Source organism: Malus sylvestris, chromosome 6 (assembly GCF_916048215.2).
Source record: "Malus sylvestris chromosome 6, drMalSylv7.2, whole genome shotgun sequence".
In the NCBI taxonomy this organism is placed as follows: domain Eukaryota; kingdom Viridiplantae; phylum Streptophyta; class Magnoliopsida; order Rosales; family Rosaceae; genus Malus; species Malus sylvestris.
This window is the reverse complement of record NC_062265.1, coordinates 26,211,106-26,232,437: the sequence shown is the minus strand read 5'-3', so window position 1 is coordinate 26,232,437 and position 21,332 is coordinate 26,211,106. Positions and strand designations below refer to the sequence as shown.

At 41.0% G+C, this 21,332-nt stretch overlaps 4 protein-coding genes across 5 annotated transcripts; 1 reads left to right on the top strand and 3 right to left on the bottom strand.

Moving 5' to 3' along the window:
* The first annotated feature begins 1,281 nt into the window (after window positions 1–1,281).
* LOC126626591 (uncharacterized) lies at window positions 1,282–2,818 on the top strand. Its single transcript, XM_050295961.1, has 3 exons — window positions 1,282–1,664; window positions 1,796–1,854; window positions 2,547–2,818. Exons 1-3 carry the CDS (start codon window positions 1,417–1,419, stop codon window positions 2,747–2,749), a joined length of 510 nt encoding a protein of 169 aa, XP_050151918.1. The 5' UTR covers window positions 1,282–1,416; the 3' UTR covers window positions 2,750–2,818.
* A 222-nt stretch (window positions 2,819–3,040) lies between these two features.
* On the bottom strand, window positions 3,041–5,869 carry LOC126626587 (chromophore lyase CRL, chloroplastic-like). 2 transcript variants are annotated; one of them, XM_050295957.1, is made up of 8 exons: window positions 4,960–5,869; window positions 4,771–4,831; window positions 4,639–4,674; window positions 4,494–4,544; window positions 4,144–4,239; window positions 3,626–3,730; window positions 3,386–3,478; window positions 3,041–3,281 (listed from the first exon to the last, which is right to left on the bottom strand). In XM_050295957.1, exons 1-8 carry the CDS (start codon window positions 5,193–5,195, stop codon window positions 3,141–3,143), a joined length of 819 nt encoding a protein of 272 aa, XP_050151914.1. In that variant the 5' UTR covers window positions 5,196–5,869; the 3' UTR covers window positions 3,041–3,140. The 2 variants fall into 2 exon arrangements, with proteins under 2 accessions (XP_050151914.1, XP_050151915.1); XM_050295958.1 differs by having other exon boundaries at window positions 4,144–4,236.
* Window positions 5,870–5,998: 129 nt separating this feature from the next.
* Window positions 5,999–7,341, bottom strand: LOC126626588 (uncharacterized protein At4g14100-like). Its single transcript, XM_050295959.1, has 2 exons — window positions 6,713–7,341; window positions 5,999–6,572 (listed from the first exon to the last, which is right to left on the bottom strand). Exons 1-2 carry the CDS (start codon window positions 7,218–7,220, stop codon window positions 6,361–6,363), a joined length of 720 nt encoding a protein of 239 aa, XP_050151916.1. The 5' UTR covers window positions 7,221–7,341; the 3' UTR covers window positions 5,999–6,360.
* A 380-nt stretch (window positions 7,342–7,721) lies between these two features.
* LOC126626590 (succinate dehydrogenase assembly factor 2, mitochondrial-like) lies at window positions 7,722–11,850 on the bottom strand. The gene is made up of 5 exons (XM_050295960.1): window positions 11,676–11,850; window positions 11,451–11,558; window positions 10,891–11,017; window positions 8,321–8,389; window positions 7,722–8,234 (listed from the first exon to the last, which is right to left on the bottom strand). Exons 1-5 carry the CDS (start codon window positions 11,759–11,761, stop codon window positions 8,088–8,090), a joined length of 537 nt encoding a protein of 178 aa, XP_050151917.1. The 5' UTR covers window positions 11,762–11,850; the 3' UTR covers window positions 7,722–8,087.
* Window positions 11,851–21,332: the final 9,482 nt, after the last annotated feature.

Genomic DNA, 21,332 nt, shown 5'->3' with positions numbered 1-21,332 from the left:
AGTTTTGGAAAGGCCTTAACAACCAAAAGAATGCTTTTTAGTCAAAATGGTCCATGAGATTAGTATAATTCCTCACTTTAGTTCTTACAATTTTAAATCAATATAAATGGTTTCTGAGATTGTCCACCGTCAACAATTTTGGTCATTATGTAAAAATCTCTGTTAAATTGAGGGTAGTTTAGTAAATTTCTAATACATTTATAATAAAAACACTTTATTATTATTTATTTTTTTGTCAAAAAATACGTTTTGTTATATTAGCCACCGACGAGATTCAAATCCACACCGTCATGTAAAGATTTAACTTCTTTCCACCACTGTAATAAAAAACTACTTGCTAATAAAAGCACTCGATTAAGATTCGTTTCGGAACGGCTAAAAATATCTTCTTACAACCAAAAGAGTGACTATATTTTGCAGAAAAAATTTCGACATGCCTGTTGAATCAAGAAACACTTTCTAATATTTTTTTACAAAGTATTTCCAATTACTTTTTCAAAAGGCACCGAGTGCGTTCTAAGAAATATTTTCAAAATTTTAGTAAATTTTTCAAAATATTTATAATAAAAACACGGATTTCAGCTAAATCACATAATAAGCAATCTAATTTGGTATCGAATTCGCTATCCACGAGATATTAGATTCGAATCTCGTAAATAGTGAATCCGATACTATTATAAACTGACAATAATCATACGGACCCAAGGTATAAAATATCGATGATATCAGAAATATCGGTAGTCCAAAAACATAGAAATTTTGATGGAAATATTGAGATATTATCGATATCGATAAAAATTGAATAAAAACCACATAAATTGTAAGAAAAACTTGGAAATTTTTATTGAAACTTTGCAGGATGTTTATTTAGTCAATTATCTATTAGTTTATCACAAAAAATTGGAAGGAAATGCATTGCATGATAGATATAACTGATTTAAGTTGATTATATAGCGAGCTGGCAAACATTGTAAGTGTAGAAAATATGTAGTAATTAATGAAAGAAGTTTAAACACACCATAATCATTTATATATAATGAATTAGTACAATATTTTACACTTTATACATTGCATGGTAAGATACATGAGTGACTTAGTAAGGTCTAAAATATCAATGATATCAAAAATATCGGTAGTTCAAAAACACAAAAATTTAGATAGAAATATCGGGATATTATGGATATGTTAGATCATGGACCTAAGAAAAAATAAAATAGAAGTGTCGAGAGGGTCGTGGGTGTGAATGGGTGGGTGTGAGTGATTGGTGTGTGGCGATTTCGAAGGCCACGCGACACCCAATGAGACTCGCACAATTCCACTTCACCTTTTTTGTTCCCACCACACTCTCTTATCCTCTTCATATCTTCCCGTCACTCCAACTCTACTTTTTCACTCACTTCCCTACCATCCGACACCATGGCCCTGCAACTGCAGGCACCCACCACAAGAAGCCACCTAGCGCCACCGTCTCCGTTGGCAGCTCTGAAGGGCAATGCCGGCCTCCGACAACCGCCCGATCGTTTCGCGCTAAAATCATCCTTCTTCTCTTCGTCACACGACCTCTTATTGCTTTCTCCCAAGCAAAGGCCTCTTGCTTCTTCCGCCGCACCCAAGTTTTCCATGCGCGTTGCCTCCAAAGGAGCATATATTTGTCGCGATTGCGGGTACCACATATTACACCTTTTATTTCTAACAAGGCGATATTCTAACTATTCTAATCTACGGGAGCGGGATTCGAATTTGGGTTTTTCTTTGTTCTTCTTTAATCTTGATGGCCATGGTGATGCTGCTGCAGGTATATATACAACGACAGAACTCCCTTTGAGAAGTTACCTGACAAGTATTTCTGCCCTGGTGAAAATTACTCGCTTCATTTTTTTACACATGACATGCATTTCACTCTCAAATTACAAAGCTTTTTTTTTTTTCTAGATGCAGTACAAATGTGGTGTAGTTTTTAGGGTGAATTGCCAATTTAATCCTTAAATTATTACTTCACTAAAAATTTGGTCTCTAAACTATTTTTTCAGGAAAATTAATCCTTGAATTACAAAAATCTGCCAATTACATCCATAATATTATATTCGAAGCTACTATATTCAATTTTTCATCAATTTAAATCACGTTACTTGTATATGATACACATTAGAGGGTAGATTGATGGTTTTCCATAAAGAAATAGTGTATAGAGTTAAATTTGGAAGGTAAATTGGTAGTTTTACATAAGAAATAGTGTAAGTTAACTTTGAAGGATAAATTAGATGTTAGATTCGCAACCTATATGAAATGTGAATGGCTTATAGATGAGAAAATGACGATATTACATTCTAAAGTATGTCAAGTAACTTAAGTTCAAGAAAAATTGGATAAAATAGCTTTGAATATAATAGTAGAGATGAAATTAACATTTTTTTATGAATTTAAGAACTTATTTTACTGAAAAATAAATTTAGGATCTAATTTTCACCAAGGCAATAATTCAGAGACTAAATCGGCACTTCACCTGGTTTTTAATTTAACTCGTGCAAGTAATCTGTGGTTTGCAGTTTGTGGTGCTCCGAAACGGAGGTTTAGGCCATACCAGCCTCCGGTGACCAAGGACGCCAACAGCAAAGACGTCCGAAAGCAGCGAAAAGCGCAGTTGCAGAGAGAAGAAACAATCGGGAAGGCGCTGCCTATTGCTGTCGCCGTCGGAGCTGTGGCGCTTGTTGGATTGTACTTCTACATCAATGTCGGCTTTCAGGGATAGAAAGTGTTACTGTAACCTCGAATTATTGAACATTCGTCGAATGCTCGTATCAGGGAGCTTTTTTCTGAATCTTTCTGTTTAATTTACTTTCATCACACCTGCAATTCAATGCACGATAGTCCGGGACACCACAATGGCATCCCATCCCGGGGGGTGTAGGTAAGTCCATCCTCTTTCCAGAAAATAAAGTGAAGTATGCGTGAACTAGGCCGGGTTTCCATACACCGGCAGAGTGGCAGATGAACAAATTTTGCTTGTAACATATAGGAAGGTACTCGGAAACACAAGAAGTGAGAGATGGTAACTGATGTGAAATACCAATTAAGAGAGCGGAGTTACAAAAAATATGAACATTTACATGGATGGTTATAGCCGTTTAGGTAATAAACGATTATTCTTGCAAGACAAATGAACCCTCTATTCTTTTCTCCATAGACTGCTGGATAGGAAAATTTAAAGAAGAAAACATGTCATTGGTACTAGAGGCCGGCACAGGCTTGAATTCGTACGGACCTTCCTTAGGACCCCAAACCTGTAACAATACAAAGCACTTTTAATTATTCCTGTGAGCACTACCACATTACAGCATCCAGTAAGGGAATTAAAGAGTGTCTGACTAAGAGAAGGGAAACCGACCTGATTTCCATCAGCATCAAATCCCCGATCCCAGGCATGTATCTCATTATTTTTATGAATTGCAAGTTCCGATGTACAGTACGCTGCTCCATTCTGCAACAAACAGGGAAAAACGATATACCATTGAGTAACAGTCATTTGATTCATTGCAGTTTCAACTATCAAGCAACCAACTGTTATCCATGGCCCCAGAACAAGGTCTTAACAAAAGGAAAAAAGGATCAAGATCAAAAGAATTACCCATGAATTTGGAAAGCTGTCAGGCGGAGTTGAACCTTCATATAAGCAGCGTTTCCCACGCTCACAACGTTTCAGATGTATTGTTGTCAAATGCTCTGCAATGTCCTGCAGACACAGATAAGTATGAATAAAAACTTTGAAAGCATATCTATAGAAGTTTTCAAATGGTTAAATATCAATCTAATTCCCGGATGAAGTAGCAACTCCAGAGCATTTTTTAAGTGCTTACTCACAAGCTTGGGCCTGAAGCCTCACAGGCAAGGTTATAACATCAACGGTCCCTGGTAATGAATGTTTGGAAAATAAGGCATTTAAAAAGAATTCAGGCCTGTGAAATTCCCAAGTTATCACTAAGACGATCTTAGATTTCATTTTTAAATAAGATTTATCCTCTAAAAGGTTCAATGCTAAAGAAGTTATATCAGTTGAAGTTACCAAATGATGTGGCTTTGATACCAGAGAATCTAAAAGCATGCATTGACAAGCTAAGATTGAGATTTCGATGCGAATAGACTAACCCCAATAACTTCTTCAGGAAGCGGTCGCTGATCCTTTGAGCGATCACAGAAATTCTTGTACTCCTCCACGTCTCTGATTGCGTATGAGCTTAGCTGCTTATTAACAAAAATTAAACATATCAGAACCTCAAAGAATCGCGATTTACATCTCTCACAGTCTATTCTCATGTCATGCCAGTGCATAAAGTAAAAGAGACCTAGTGAACATTTACTTAACGAATACTCCCCCAAGGGCTGGGAGGGGTGGTAATTTTGCCTTTCAATGAAAAAAAGATAAGTTTACATACAGATTACAATAACATTAACAACATGCTCTTAGAATTAAACCGCGAAACGGATTATACACCCACCTCAACATCACATTTCAACTCTTTCGGGCAAGGCTTCACCATATAAAATCTCTGCAACCAGGTGTAGCATTAACATTTAATCAAAATAACAAAATAATGGGCACGTAAGTTTGCCAAGAATTGACGTTTGAAGGCAACAACATACTTGTCGAAACGGCTTCTGAGGAGTCCTCCAAAAAGCCTAACCAAAACCCCACAAATTCAAGCTTATAATTAACACAAAAAACCAAACTTTACAGCAAAAAAGTTGCTGGATTTGGCAAATAAATATACTTACTTGTTCAAAGTACAAAACCTTAGAACCATCCACCATTTCAGCTGCTGGGCAAGTTACCATTCTGCAAGAAAATCCCGAAATCATGTAAAATTCAACTGCAAAATCCTTGAAACAAAAAAAAAAACCCAATTGAATTGAACAAGAAAGGAAGGAGGAATTGGGGCCCAATTGGGTTTTTTGGGGACCGACCTAATGTTGAAGTAGTGGTCAGGATCTCTGGCCGCTTGGTCTTTGGAGAACTTCTCGCCGGAAAGAGAACGGGTAACCAGGCGGGCGTGGTCCCACCGGGTGGTGGACTTGGTGAGTCGCTTCAGCAGCAGAGCTCCGCCAATCACCACCAGCGTCTTAACCACCAACCCGCGCGCTACGCTCCATCCTCCGGCGGAATCGGAGCTCCCACCGCCCGGCTCCGACCCGATTACCATTTCCTTGATTTTATTACAATCTCAATTCAGTACCTGCTACGACTAGTACCATTTCGATTGAACTCACGCAGCTGCTAAATCCTGAATAAACCTACTTTTTTTTATATAATTTTTAAACTTCTCTGTGTTGAAAATTGAAATTGAAATTATGGTTCGATCATATGGGTCGGGTCGGGTCGGATTGGTTTGGTTCATCAAGACCGTTTATCTGGATTTTGAGAGAGAAGGATCGGCCGTCGGCTTTGTTTCAAGAGCTTACCACCAACGATTGCCACGTTGCCGTCGCCGTGCCGTCCTACTTCTTCCATCTACTTGCCAATGTAGTAATAGGGTCCGTACTGGCTTGGGCCATACCCATACAGCCCAATTCATCAACCACTGTTGTCCAACATTTCATAAAAGCGAGTTTTAACGACACTCCGGAGACTATTCATTTTTAACGAAAATGATATTTTTACTTTAAAAAGTCATTCATGGTATTATTCACTTACAACACATTTTTGTCATTTTGATTAAAACTCAAAGTTTTCAAGCTCTTTTCATTAGTTTTCCTTTCATAAAATCTAAACATAGTGTGGATAGACTAATGGGTAATGCTAGGTAGACTAAATTTGTAGAGAAAATTTTGAAAACTAAGAGACATGAAAGTTTATGATTGATTTATTACTTAAACGTTGATAAACGTGTTTATTCCTATTTGTGACATATCATTTAGTTTTCAAAACTTTCTCTACAAATTTAGTCTCCGTATCATTATCCTAGACTAATTTGTCATATAAGTAGACTTGTCAATAAATTGGATCTTGATACAAATTCGATCTACATTCGATTCGATAAATAAGAGATAGATTTGGTATACAATTTGATAATCCGATTAAGATTTAATGGAACAAATTGGATTTACTTAATGCGGTTGGAATTTCCTCCCCACATACCAATAGGGATGTCACTAGACCAACTAGTCAAAAGTACATATTTTGGGACATGAAATTGGACAATGTTTCTTAAGGCACGGATAAAGTGGCTTAGGGACTTCAACTTGCTCATATGATGAAGAACAATTTATGAACCCAGAAAGCATGAATGAAAACCCGATACGATATTCACTAAAATATTGAACCACATGCAAACCTTTGTTATGTTATTAGATAGTTGTTCCAGCAACTCAAAAGCTATCCATGTTTCGAATGCTCCTTTCATCTCTCATCAGCCTGCCATGAGAATAATCACTCGTCACAGATTCAAGTAGAAGTGGAGGAGACCTCCCCCTTTGTGCTGAATCAGTCTTTTCCTCCCCAAAACAATGAGCAGGAGCATCCCACTTGGCATCCTCAAGCACAGCTCCCACCTCGAATGTCATCACATGAGCATTATATCCTGCATTATTCCACTAATTCATCAATCATTTATAAAGGAAAAAAAGAAAGAAAACCCAATGGACAACAGCTACGAAAGTGTTATGCGAATTCGGATTTCAAAAGTACAATTACATAAATTAGCAACAAAAACTTTGATACCGGTATAGAAAACCCAATGGACAGGTCTCCTGGTGAGCACATCCTCATAGTACCAAATAAAATCAACCTTCTCCCACACATTGCACAGAAACCCGTCCACGTGTCGCTGACCCAGATAATTAGCGCCGTCGAGCCAATCAGGCCGGAGAATGCCAACTGGAAAATGCATGGTGTTGCATTCTCTGTCGGAGTCCAAGGTGTAGATGTACGAGGTGCCATTGTCCCATTCGAGGTCGTAGGTGAGCTTCCCCAGCTGGCTTTGGATTATGTTGAAGTTGCGGCCGTTGGGCCAGTCGTACCAGAGATCCACCACTTGCAGGGCTCCCTTGCTGTTGTTCATGAAGAGGACAGAGTGGAACTGGTGGGGCCACGCCGCCGGTGCCGGGTCGTTGGAGGCGGACTCTACCGCCGTCACCATCGTCGTCAGCGGCAGATTGAGTGGCGTCACAAGGAGGAGGAGGAGGAGAAAAGACATGGACATGGCCATGGTTGGATTTGTAGAGGTCATTGAGGATATGGTTGCAGCTGCATAAAGTTATCCCCACTATATCCGATAGAACCGATACTTATCAATGTTCTCGTTTCTAGAGAGTTAGATTACGGATTTCCGTTTCCACCCACAAACTTTTCATGTATTTATAGTTATACCTATTTGTCAATTTGCCCCCCTTAACTTTAATTTTAGCAAATTACCAATCTAAACTTTTATAAATAATCAATTTCCTTCGTGGCTCTAGATTTTAAAATTTTCATCCAATCTTTCATCTATCTTGGGGCCGTGAACAACACATGACAACTGTATGAGGACATAAAGGTAATTTTGCTTTGGCAAATTGGACGCAAAGCCGAGCTGCTAATTGGACTCCCAGAGCTAATTCAAACCACACACACATTGCTAGTACATTTTTTTAGTTACAATGATATTGACATTATGGTATCGACAGTCCATTCTTACTCGTTACCAATCGTCTGGGACGGAAAGCAAAACATCCACTTACAAGAATACCAGTTGATCAAGTTGCTGTGTTTAAGCTGGTTTTGTTTGAAACTGCTCAAAGGCTACAACTTAAATCCATTACAAGAACAAAGAACCAAAAGATTAATCCCTCGTCCTCTGTTTCATAAAAACAGCACCGTTCGATTACATGACTTATTTTCTTTCATTCAGGAAAGCATGCCAAAGTGTATGAACTATAAAATATGTTACATTCGAAAATAAGAACCGAGGGAGAGAAGACGTCCAACAATACCTCTTGGTTTTATTGAGGTCAATCGGTGTTTGAGGCATTGCAAGTTCTAATCGACATTTTTCATCGCTAACACATTACCAATCAACATACCGTTCGAAATTTAACTTGAAAAAGTAATGGCAGAGCTACTGGTTCCCCGTTATAGGGCCGCCCTGGCTTTTCTTTATATCATCCCACCCTCTAACCCATGGCTGGCCAGGTGTTGCTCGTGTCTCAGGAGCAGCATGGCTTTTCAGGTTGTTTGTGATCTTGTTACGCACTGCAGTAAAAACCTACAAAAACATATCATTTGAATGAAAATGGAGACCATGAAGAATCAAGCGACATACGAAATTTGAACTTTCAGATCATTTCTCACAGGATTAGTATGGAGTGCCTCGGGGGGCTGCTCCTGGCCAATTAACCACTTCCACAGATCTGGATTTTCCTGTATGAGGAAAAATTATATCAGAATGTGTTGCCGAAAAAAAAAATGATATTAGAATCTCATCTGTTTGGGTTAAAACTTGAACTTTGGGCTTAGAAGGGAGTTGGCCCAAAAAGAAAAGGAGAAGCCCGAAGCACAGCCCAAGTCCAGAAGGCAGAAAAGGCCTTTCCCGACTAGGTGCAGATCATTTGCACCATTTGCTCACCTACCCAAGGGCCAAGTGGTATAGACCAGCCAGCTAATCAGCCCAAAAGTACTTTATGGTGGCAGTACAAGTAAATAGCTGATGAGTCACTATCCTTCAAACTGCATTCGGGCAAGATTGTTGCTACAGGAGGCCAAGCCAAGGTGTCTATAAAAGGAGAAAGAGAAGTCAGAGTCAAGGACACTCAAACAAACAAATACAAGCACAAACTCTGCTCAAAGCCAGATTTGCCTTTAAAACGAAGCTGTAGTCAGCCCAAGCCTTCATCCCTTTCAGGATAAACCTTATTGTAATAGCTCTGCTACCTGTTCAACTCTTGCTGTAGTATCGATTTCTTTCTGTAAACTCACCTCCCAACCCCTGTTCTAAGCTTTCAAATCTTCTGATAAACCACAAAGATAGGAAGTTGCAAGACGATCAGCCTTGCTCGACAAGGTTAAACCTTGTCCGACCCTCTTTGTTTTTGTCTTTTCATTCATTAGCCTAGCAATATGTTGTATACTACAAATTGTATCCGAGTTATTTCTAGTAATATGGCTATTAAAAGACTCTCTCTCAGCGCTTGAATCCGATTTGAATGTCTTCACAGTTCAAGCCAGATCTAAGTTCTAAGCCTTCGGGCATATAAGATTTGATCACTCTAAAAAGTCATTGGCCTCAAGGCATAAAAAAAACCTGATGTGGACTTAACCCATCCACGACAAACTTTGATAACAAGAAGTCCGAAGTTACTTGAGGCGCAAGTAATCGACCTGTCACTTAGTTTTATTTCTGTTATATTATGATTACCATATAAACGTTCGAGTACGGGATGAATTCTGATAGGAAGCCTCAAGGCCTATTCAAGGCCCCACAAAGGCACCTATTTGGATTCATCCTATTTCTCGGGCGAGAACATTGAGTATAGAAGGAGTTCTGATGGGAAGCCTCAAGGCCTATTCAAGGCCCCACAAAAGCACCTATTTGGATTCATTCTGCTCTTTGGGCTCAGGTGATCAGAAGTATGATGGTTATAAGACTCATATAACCAAGAAAAGGAACCTATGTGTTCGAGTACTAAGTTAGTTATTTATAGGAAGCCTCAAGGCCTACACCTAAGACCCCACAAAGGCACCTGTCAATATCTAACATAGTCTCTCGAATATATATATAATTAAAACTCGAACATTCGTTCTATATCTGCCACGCTGAAGATGGCAGTGGCACGCCTGAGCACTTAAAAGTTAATTTTGATTGTAAGCCTCAAGGCCTACACCTAAGACCCCACAAAGGCACATTTCAAAGTTAACTATGTCCTTCTCTTTCAGCCTTGCCCGACAAGCCTTGCCCGACAGGCTTTGATCGACAAGCCCGCCAGTAAAGCAGAAGCTCGACAGAAAGCATCAACTGGCGCCGACCTCTCGGGGAGTTGTGTGCGACGTCGGCCAGGAAGCATCCCCCACGGGAATTCCTGCCACGAACATCTCCCTTGCCATTCAAATTTGCAATTTGCATGGTATCAATACTAGAAAAACCATACATCTTGCCTCCGGCTATCTTACATCAAATACATGAATAGGGAACTGACCATGCTCTGGGTGCTAAGATTTGCAAGGCTAACAGGAAACACAGTATTTACTTACAGACTCTAAATCTTTGTTATTTCAGCTGTTGATGGCAATCCAGGGATTTAGAACATCTTGTGTTTCTTACAAAACTATTTGATTTTAATTGCTTGAAAACTCCTGATGGTTTACAGTTCAACCGAAAATGCAAAGTCATTACGCTTTTCTCTTAAGTGGAATAACTATTATTGCTAATATGTCAGTGAATAAAAAAGCTTATAATTTAATAACTGAAGAAGCTAGGACCAAAACAAATTGTGTCCAGGTCACCCTGCTCTCCAAAGCACTGGATCCTATGAGCTATATGTCAACTGCTCAGACGAATCACAAATATGACAATTAAAATGAACAAAAGACGTTAAATCAAGCACTAACTTATGCTGGGAGTCACCGTGAATAAACTAATCTAAGCTTATGATGCATATCCAATACTTTTATTTTTGGTTGAGGGGCGGGCCGAGGGCTAAACAAACAGAAGCAAACTTGTAAAATTCAACATATTCAGTTAGTCTAGGATGACATATAAACTAGAAACTTGTTACTGAAGTTCCAAAGAACAAATTTCGAATGCGGCCTAGTCCTCCTCTACTAATCACACTATAAACTAAGCAGCATTCAAAAGCCAAGTAAAAGCACAAAAATTTAAAAGGGTATGACTTTTGAGATGATCACAGTAGTGAAAATAAATTTACCAGGTTGAGGACATCCACAAGAGATTTAATTCCCTGTTCATCCAATGAATGGATATGCTCCTCCACCCACTTACCCAGAACCAAATCCAACTCCAAAAACCCTCTCTGCTTGCTCCTGTATATCAATCTGTTCCACAACCCAAACCAATTCTTGTCTCAGAAACAACAAAGCAATTATTACGCGCCTGTTTGATAACCATTTCGTTTTTACTTTCTAGTTGTCATTTTTTGGGGCTATTGACAGAGGCGAAATACACTTGTCGATCAGGCACTAAACAGCTTCTGTAACAAGTGTTTTTTTTTATTTTTTATTTTTTTTTATTATAAACAAGTTGAACATTTATTAAATATTCAAGTGTTCCTTGAGCATTTTGAAGTGCTTCCCGAAGAAGAATATGTCAGGTGCTTTTCCAGAAAGGCTTCTATGAGCCAAAAGCAATTCTAAGTTTTTTTCTGCTAGACAAGTTAGAAGTACTTTTGACTATCAGAAAAAGCTTTTCTCTCCTCCACAAGCAATCTCAAACAGAAAAATGGAGGAAGAAGAAGATGGAGTTAAAGACCTGTTAAATAGGCGCCTCTTGCTCTCTTGGGTGGAGAGGTCGATGTCCGGATTGCTGCCATTGTTGGTGGAATAAGAACGGTGAACCAAACCGTATCCGAATTGAGACCTGGAAAATGAAATCACGCCCCCGACAAAATCAGAGAAAATTCAGACTACATAAAGCCACAGCCTTTACGAAATGTTAATACAAATGAGGGAGAAAATCGATGAAAGAAGGGAATACCTGACATGGGTTTCGGCGGGAGAGATGGAAGCGGTGGATTTCAGGGCTCGGTGGAGGCTGATCAAGCTTCTTCTCAAGCTTCCCATGTTTTATTTTCTTCTTTTTCGATTGGTGTTCTCAGATGTTTAACAACGGAAGAGAGAGAGAGAGAGAGAGAGAGAGGAGAGAGAGAGACAATTTGTGGGCATAAATTCGACCAACAATGAAAAGGGCCTGCCTGCTCAAATGACACACTGGCCTTTCTTCGTCCATATGGTTGTGCCACACGAAATGGCAACGTACCCAAAAGTTCTTTTTTTTTTTATTATTATTTTTTTTTAGTATATCGATATTTTTACACTAAAGAGATGAGGAGTTCGGTAAAACCAGACAATGAGTAGCCTAATTTGCTATCGAATTTGCCATCCACGAGATTCGAACCTAAGACCTCTTACTTTCAAGTGAAAATGAATACTAGTAGACCATAGTACTGAGTGATAACTTTTTTTAACAAAGACAAGTGTGGCTATTGGTTCTTCTACTGAGTTTCGTACTAAATTATTATAACTTGTTTGTACCATACTTGATCAATCCCGAAACTACTGAACACCGGTCAACGTTATACAGTTAAGGATCCAGAAGAGTTTCCCTCAAACCAGGAGGCCAATCACAGCGCGACACGTGTCGACATCAGAAGCCAATCATAACGCGACACGTGTCAACATCAGAAGCCAATCACAACACGACACGTGTCAATGTCAGAATGAAACTAGAAACTCTCTTCTATAAATAGAGATCATTCTCTCACAATATTTCCTAATGTCATTTGTACTAAATCATTCACTAGTACTCATTAAATGAGAGCTTGAACCTATGTACTTGTGTAAACCCTTCACAATTAATGAGAACTCCTCTACTCCGTGGATGTAGCCAATCTGGGTGAACCACATACATCTTGTGTTTGTTTCCATGTCCCTATCCATTTACATACTTATCCACACTAGTGACTGGAGCAATCTAGCGAAGGTCACAAACTTAACATTTTCTGTTGTACCAAAGTCCATGCTGATTTTGTGCATCAACATTTGGCGCCGTCTGTGGGAACGACACGTATTCCCACTCTCTTCAGCTTTGTCAAGCTGGTTTCCACCATTCGTACACTCTTTTTTGACCAGGCATCCCTTTCCAACATGGGAAGCAAAAGAAGCCACAGCACACAGAATGACACCCCTCTTGCACCTAGTGCGAAGCAACAAAAGAAGGAAGGAAAGAGGGTTGCTTTTCAAGCTAAAGTCGATGAACTAGAAGCTTAAAATAACAAGATAGCAATGAAGAATGAGGTCCTCCAGGAGCAGTATGAGAAGCTCTTTGAGACACTCCACGAAACTAGGCATACTCAAACATGCGAGCTCGTTACCCATGTGGACATCAATCATCAACTGGGTGCCCCCAACACAAAGGGTCACCTTCATTTGACATGGGTATCCCTGATGAGGAGCGACCTAATCATCAAAACATTGATCAACATGAGACTTCTCTCAACCCAACTGCTTCGACCCGAAGCAAAAGAAGTAGAGGAAGACATCTCATTGTAGAAGGGTTGGAAGGATAGAAAGCCATTTATCGCCGAGACTTCCTAAAGCAACGTTGAGAGAATCCCCTCCACATATGCTCGAATATCAATGACCCAAGGGTTTCTGAAAGACTGGGTCCCCTTCCACGACCCAGGCCAGCTGCCAATCTAGGGAAGGAACAATAGGTCTCAGAGGAACATGAAGGTACATGGGACTCTGAGGTATTTCGACAGACTCGCCCTAAAAGTCAGTACAGCGAGTCCAAGGAAAAATCACACGCATTTGCTCAAACTTTCCTGCTTCCAAGAGGCGATGGAGACTTACGAAAGAAAATCTCAATGGTACATGACTCCACTCAAGACCCCCTTGTCCTACAGCTCATTGAGGAAGTAAACAAGTTGAAGGCCGAACGTCAGGCCGAAATACCTGACTGGAACCAACCCAGGCCTGGCCCTCTCATAAAGAGGATCTTCGACACCCCCCTTCAAGCAAAGACAAAACAAAAGCTTGGTTTACAACTCTATACTGGAAAAGAGGACCCAATTGAACACCTTAACCTCTTTGAGTCCACCATGGCATATCGGATGCACACCGACGAAGAGCGATGTCTTCTCTTCCCCTCCACCCTCTCTGGCGGAGCTCTAAACTGGTATTATCGTCTTCCACCTAAGACAGTGGACTCATTTGAGGAACTGAGGAAACTGTTTATCTCTCAACACATCTTCTAGACCGATCGCTTGCATTCTGCAGATGACTTGTACACTATTCGTCAGAAGCCCGATGAGTCACTACGAGAGTATGCCGGTCGTTTCAGCCATGAGTATTCTCGCTGCTCTGAGGCAGATGATAAGACAACCCTCAAGGCTTTCATGGCAGGCCTACGTGATTGTTTCTTCAAGTACATGATTAATGCCAACACTTGGAAGACTTACTCTGAGGTGATGGCACAAGCTTACAACCATGCCTCCGCCGAGGCAAGGACATATCAAGGGAAACCCCCCACAACCACTCTTTATCAGCAAGTAGGGAGTGGAAGCCAGATCCAACTAAATGAGAAGACCTCGACCTTCCAAACGGTAACAGTGCCTCCCCCTGCCTTACTTAATACTTTGCCAAGTCAACAGACATATCAATCTCAGGGCAAAAGGAAAGATTTTCATCCTCACCAGTCTCATTTTAGTAAAAGGAGTAAGGGACACTACCGCGATAACCAAGGATATCGCCATGATAATCCCCGACCCCAGGCAGTTAACACAATGGGTCAATCACGTGTCAGGACAGCCCCTACCCCGAGGTATGAGGCATACACACCTTTGAACGCCATATGTGTGGCCATTTACCCCAGCATAGCACACTTGATACCGAAGCCAAAGCCGAGGCACAAGGATTACAAGCCCACGAAGAACACGGGCACGTTTTGCTGCTACCACGAGCATAACGGCCATGACGGCGAGAAATGTATCACCTTTCGTGATCATATTGAAGCTTTGGCACGTGAAGGAAAAATTGATCAATTCCTCTTTCACCCTCTAAGGGGTAACTATAACCAACGCCAGGTAAATGTGATATATTCCATAAGTGGTGGCACACCCATATCTAAATCTTCCAACAGGGCCATGAAAAATAGTGAACAAGCTTTAAGGTATGGCCACTAAGTGTTTCACGTGGAAGACATCAGAGGAGGTAAGTATCAAAAGCCTAACTGGGATCCAATATGTTTCTACCCTGAGGAAGAAAGAGGTATCATCTACCCTCACAACGACCCACTGATCGTGGAAGTTCACATAGCCAACTTTGAAGTACAACGAATCCTGGTAGACACGGGGGCTTCGGTTAATATCATGTTTGCTGAAGCTTTCAGGGCACTTAATGTAGCTGAACATTTGCTCGACCGCTCGATTTCCCCTCTGATAAGCTTCTCCGATGATATCGTGCAACCTTTGGGGAGCATACACTTACCTTTCACCATTGGTACAGGCCCTTACACAGCTACCATTACCACTAACTTCCTGGTGGTTGATTGCCCAACGACATACAATGTCATCTTCGAACGCACAGGCATCAATGATCTCAAGGCCATAGTATCCATACATATGTTGTTGATGAAATTTCCAACCCCTTATGACAATGGTTACATCAGAGGAGATCAACTTAGTGCATGATCATGTTACAACACTTCGGTCAAGCAATAACATCTGCCTGTGCCCAAGGAAACCCTTTCTATACATGACCAAGTTATAAAGACTAGCCCAGACGAAGCCAACTTGAATCTTCACGGTGGCAACAGTCAACCTGACGATCATCGAGATGACTCTTTCACCCAGCAAGCACAACCCGCTGAAGAGTTGGAGAAGGTCTCTATCTCAAAAGATTATCTGGATCGCATAGTGAAGATTTGTACCACCTTATCACCACCCATTCGGCTGGCATTGATCTCTTTTTTGCAAGAGAACACTGAGGTCTTCTCCTGGTCATATGAGGACATGTTAGGCATCTCTCTCGATATAATCTGTCATCGCTTAAGTATTGACCCCAAGACCAAGCCAGTGAGACAGAAGCGAAGATCTTATGACGCTGAACGGTACGAGGCAATGAAGGCAGAAGTTGAAAAACTCAAAGGCATAGGTTTCCTCCGCGAAGTCAATTATCCAACGTGGGTAGCAAATGTTGTCCTTGTTAAGAAGAATCCGACCAAGGAAAGTCTCCTGCTCCAAAAGGTCTTGTGGAGAATGTGTGTCGATTACACCGACCTAAACAAAGGATGCCCGAATGATAGCTTTCCTCTTCCTCTCATAGACAGACTTATAGACTATACGACAGGGTGTGAACTTCTGAGCTTCATGGATGCTTACTCAGGATACAACCAAATCCTCATGAACCATCCGGATCAAGAACACACAGCCTTCACTACTGACAGGGGACTATATTATTATAAAGTCATGCCCTTCGGCCTAAAGAATGCAAGAGCAACTTATCAGAGACTGGTCGATTCAATGTTCGCCGAACAGATTGGGAAGAGCATGGAAGTTTACGTTGATGATATGCTAGTCAAGAGCAAACATGCTGACCAACACATCACCAACCTATCTGAAACTTTCACCATTCTGAAGAGGTATCGAATGAGGTTGAACCCCAACAAATGTGCCTTCGGCGTAGGCTCTGGCAAATTCTTAGGCTTCATGATAAGCCAACGGGGCATTGAGGCTAATCCTGAGAAGATCAAAGCAATCATCGACATGAAGGAACCGGTAACTTCAAAAGACATCCAGAGTCTTACTGGTAAGGTGGCAGCCTTAACTAAGTTCATTTCTAAGGCCACCGACATATGTGCTCATTTCTTCAAAGAACTTAAGGGAAGTAAGAAGTACATTACATGGACTGATGAATGTGCTGAGGCATTTAAGAACCTCAAAGACTACATGAGTAAAGCCCATTTGCTCTCCAAACCTGAGGTTGGTGACACTCTCATTATCTATCTGTCGGTATCGGCTTCAGCAGTAAGTTCCGTTCTCATTCGAAATGATGGTAATGTCGAACGGCCTGTTTACTACGCTAGTAAGGCCTTACAAGATGCGGAGACACGATACTCCAACATTGAGAAATTGGCTTTAGCATTGGTCATGTCTGCTCGAAAACTTCGCCCTTACTTCCAAGCACACTCCATCATCGTGCTTACCAATCATCCTCTTCGACAGATACTCCAAAGTCCTGACACTTCCGGGCGAATGATCAAATGGGAGATAGCATTGGGTGAGTTTGACATCTCCTACCAACCAAATCCAGCTGAGAAGGGCCAAGCAGTGGCAGACTTCATCGCCGACTTCACAAATCCTGTTGACATTGTTTCTATGCCTAAAGAAGTGGTTTCATTACCCTCGGAAGCTCAGAAAATAGAACCAACAGCCCCAACATGGAGTCTATATGTTGATGGCTCGTCCAACCAACAGGGTTGTGGAGCAGGACTAGTCCTTACGACCCTTGACAAAGTGGCGATGAAGTATGCTTTTCGTTTCAAATTCAAGGCGTCGAACAATGAGGCCGAATATGAAGCCCTTCTAGTAGGCTTACGTTTGGCCAAACACCTTGGGGTTAAACGAATTGATATCTTCAGTGACTCCCAATTGGTGGTTAACCAGGTCACTAACAAATTTGACGCTAAGGATAGCTTTATGGCAGCATATCTGGCACAAACACAATTGTTGCTCAAGAACTTCCACTACCAGATCACCCAAATTCCTCGAGCGGCAAACAGCCATACAGATGCTTTGGCTCGTCTCGCCTCAGCGGTGGAAGATAAGATTGGGAGAAAAATTCAGGTCGAATTGTTAGCAGCACCAAGCACCATGGCTGCGGAAGTGTGCAACTTACAACAAGGATATAGTTGGATTACCCCGATTTATGGATTTCTTGCTCATGGCACCCTTCCAAATGACAAAGTCTAAGCTAATGAGATTCGATACAAGGCTATCTGTTACTTGATCATTAATGACCAACTCTACAAGCGGGGTTTTAACCTACCATACCTAAGATGCCTTACGCCCGCAGAGGCGGAAACTGTCATTCGGGAAATACATGAAGGAGTCTGCGGAGATCATGCTGAATCTCGATCCCTAGCACACAAGGCTTTTCGCCAAGGATATTACTGGCCAACACTCCACCAAGATGCCATCAGAATATCCCGCTCATGTGATAAGTGTCAACGCTACGCAACTATTCCTCAATTCCCTCCCCAGCCGCCCACTCCTATGATCAGCCCTTGGCCTTTCGCCCAATGGGGACTTGATTTGATCGGCCCAATGCCTGCAGGAAAGGGCAAGGTTCACTATGCAATTGTTGCAGTTGACTACTTCACAAAGTGGGCCGAAGTAGAACCCTTGGCAACCATTACTGAGGTAAAAATAGAAGACTTCATATAGAAGAACATCATTTGCAGATTGGGCATTCCCAATGCGATAGTCACTGACAACGGGCAACAGTTCGATAACAATAAGTTCAGGATGTTCTGTTCTAAGTTCAACATCAACTTATGTTTTGCCTCCCAGCTCATCCCCAGTCTAATGGATAAGTTGAAGCCATCAACAAAATAATCAAGTGAACTTTGAAAACCAGTTTGGACAAGGCTAAAGGTTGTTGGCCAAAATTTGTACCTCAAGTTCTTTGGTCATACTACACTTCGTATCGGACATCAACAAGAGAAACCCCATTCTCACTTGCCTTTGGTATAGAGGCAAGTGTCCCAGTTGCGCTTAAGCAAGCAACGTTCCGAGTCCAGAACTACGTGCAAAGCGAAAATGATAAACAACTTACCCTCAACTTAGATCTAGTCGAGGAACATAGAAACCAGGCTCACTTGAGGAATGTTGCCTACAAGCAGCGCATCTCCAACTACTATGACTCAAGGGTCAAACCTCGTTCTTTCAAAGTGGGGGACTAGGTATTGAAGAAAAGATTACTCTGCGACAGAGTCCTGAGTGAATGAACACTTAGTCCAAACTGGGATGGACCGTTTGAAGTTGTTGGCATCAGTTACCTTGGCTCCTACAAGCTTAGAAGCTCCGATAGCAAGACCCTTAGCCATCCATGGAACACTGATCACTTGAAGTACTATTACAAATAAACTCACATTGTACAAGTGTTAAGCTTCAGCCGTTCGGCATCCTATTTAACAAAGACTATTTGGCATGAATTCAATAAAGAGGTGATTTAGATAATTGATCATAATCCTCTTATATTCCTAGCAATGAAACACTCGATTCAAAGCTTCAACATGAATGATTCCAACATGAAACAAAGTCTAAGTATATGTCAACAAGCCTATACAAATAAACGAACATCTTCACAGTATATTCGTTCAATCATACATTCCAACACATTCATACATAAGCCAATTGTGCTTTGAAAGGGTTCAACATATTTTGTGTCATTCGACACTTGCTACAATGTGCTTAGACACATTTCCCTTATTCTCATCAACCAGGTGATGAAATGTACAACCCGTACTCTCCTTCATGCCACCAACCAGGTGAAACCAAGTGATGAAATGTACAATCCGTACTCTAATATTATTTGGCAACTTGCCACTTATACCACCAACCAGGTGAAGAAGGAACTCATCTTCATGCCACCAACCAGGTGATGAAATGTACAACCCGTACTTTCCTTCATGCCACCAACCAGGTGATGAAATGTACAACCTATACTCTAATATCATTTGGCAACTTGCCACTCATACCACCAACCAGGTGAAGAAGGAACTCATCTTCATGCCACCAACCAGGTGATGAAATGTACAACCCGTACTCTCCTTCATGCCACCAACCAGGTGATGAAATGTACAACTTGTACTCTAATACCATTTGGCAACTTGACACTCATACCACCAATCAGGTGAAGAAATAACTTATCTTCATGCCACCAACCAGGTGATGAAATGTACAACCCGTACTCTCATTCATGCCACCAACCAGGTGATGAAATGTACAACCCGTACTCTAATATCATTTGGCAACTTGCCATTCATGCCACCAACCATGTGATGAAATGTACAACCCGTACTCTCATTCATGCCACCAACCAGGTGATGAAATGTATAACCCGTACTCTAATATCATTTGGCAACTTGCCACTCATGCCACCAACCAGGTGATGAAATGTACAACCCGTACTCTAATATCATTTGGCAACTTGCCATTCATGCCACCAACCAAGGGAAGAAGGAACTCATCCTCGTGCCACCAACCAGGTGATGAAATGTGATGAAAGGTGATGAAGGAACTCACCTTCGTACCACCAACTAAGTGATGAAAGCAACTCACCATTCATTCCACCTACCAGAAGACAAGTGGTACAACTTGTACATGTGAACTCCTAGCATTCACAAATAATCAAAAACCCTCAAGCTTGACAACTCAACTAGGGGAGCACTTATGCCCAACAAGAGTTATAGTCACCAACAAAGTCTTATTGCAAGTCAACAACAACTTCAGTGCATAGCATACGAAGATCAAGCTATTCAGCCCTCTTGCATTTGCTTCAAACATTTCCCCTCTGTAATAATGCAAACACTATAAGTCTCAAAAGCTTCACACACTCTTGATCAAGACAGTGTGAAGCAAAACCAATTTATGGTGCCAACAAGAGCTTCATCAATAGAGGGCAACCACAATTCACAAAAGATTCACACATTTTTTATCAAGACAGTGTGAAGCAAAACCAATTTATGGTGCCAACAAGAGGTTCATCAAAGGAGTTCAACTACAATTCCCAAAAGCTTCACAGACTCTTGATCAAGACAGTGTGAAGCAAAACCAATATATGATGCCAACAAGAGCTTTATCAATGGAGGGCAACCACAATTCTCAAAAGCTTCACACACTCTTGATCAAGACAGTGTGAAGCAAAACCAATTTATGGTGCCAACAAAAACTTCATCAATGGAGGGCAACTACAATTCTCAAACCTTTGAAGCAAATTCAAGACTGTTCGAAGAAAATTCAATTTATATGGTTCATCCAAACCTTCGACTACTACAAGGTATGGCTTGCATCACAATCTCTTGCTCAACAGTGTGGAAGCAAAATTTGTATATGTTGTCTCTCCCACATTTTCAAATTTCTAGTTTCCCAAAAAAAAGGGAAATTCAACGAAAGCTTCAACTTTAAAGCTTCACCAACAAAAGCTTCAACTCCAAAGCTTCACCAACAAAAGCTTCAACTTCAAAGCTTCACCAACAAAAGCTTCATCAATGGAGGACAACTACAAGTTCTCAAAAGCTTCACGCTATCTTGATCAAGATAGTGTGAAGCAAAATCAATTCATGGTACCTAACAAAAGCTTGACCCATAAAAGCTTGACCCACAAAAGCTTCACCTACAAAAGCTTGACCCACAAAGCTTCACATACAAAAGTTTGACCCACAAAACTTCACCCACAAAAGCTTCACCTACAAAACTTCAACACAAAAGCTTCACCTACAAAAGCTTCTCACTATCTTGATCAAGATAGTGTGAAGCAAAATCAATTCATGGTGCCTAACAAAGCTTGACCTACAAAAGCTTCACCCACAAAAGTTTGACCCATAAAAGCCTAACCCACAAAAGCTTCA

Bases quoted from the DNA above. Each gene is read 5' to 3' on its own strand.
- LOC126626591 (XM_050295961.1), top strand. From the start codon at position 1,417: ATGGCCCTGCAACTGCAGGCACCCACCACAAGAAGCCACCTAGCGCCA. The intron at 1,665-1,795 runs GTACCACATATT...ATGCTGCTGCAG, and splicing joins TATATTTGTCGCGATTGCGG to GTATATATACAACGACAGAA. The intron at 1,855-2,546 runs GTGAAAATTACT...TGTGGTTTGCAG, and splicing joins TGACAAGTATTTCTGCCCTG to TTTGTGGTGCTCCGAAACGG.
- LOC126626587 (XM_050295957.1), bottom strand. From the start codon at position 5,195: ATGGTAATCGGGTCGGAGCCGGGCGGTGGGAGCTCCGATTCCGCCGGA. The intron at 4,675-4,770 runs GTAAGTATATTT...GGTTTTGGTTAG, and splicing joins AGGTTTTGTACTTTGAACAA to GCTTTTTGGAGGACTCCTCA. The intron at 4,545-4,638 runs GTATGTTGTTGC...ACCTGGTTGCAG, and splicing joins CTCAGAAGCCGTTTCGACAA to AGATTTTATATGGTGAAGCC.
- LOC126626588 (XM_050295959.1), bottom strand. From the start codon at position 7,220: ATGACCTCTACAAATCCAACCATGGCCATGTCCATGTCTTTTCTCCTC. The intron at 6,573-6,712 runs GTATCAAAGTTT...GGAATAATGCAG, and splicing joins CCATTGGGTTTTCTATACCG to GATATAATGCTCATGTGATG.
- LOC126626590 (XM_050295960.1), bottom strand. From the start codon at position 11,761: ATGGGAAGCTTGAGAAGAAGCTTGATCAGCCTCCACCGAGCCCTGAAA. The intron at 8,390-10,890 runs GTAAATTTATTT...TTCCTCATACAG, and splicing joins TTGTGGATGTCCTCAACCTG to GAAAATCCAGATCTGTGGAA. The intron at 8,235-8,320 runs GTGAGAAATGAT...ATGTTTTTGTAG, and splicing joins AGGCACTCCATACTAATCCT to GTTTTTACTGCAGTGCGTAA.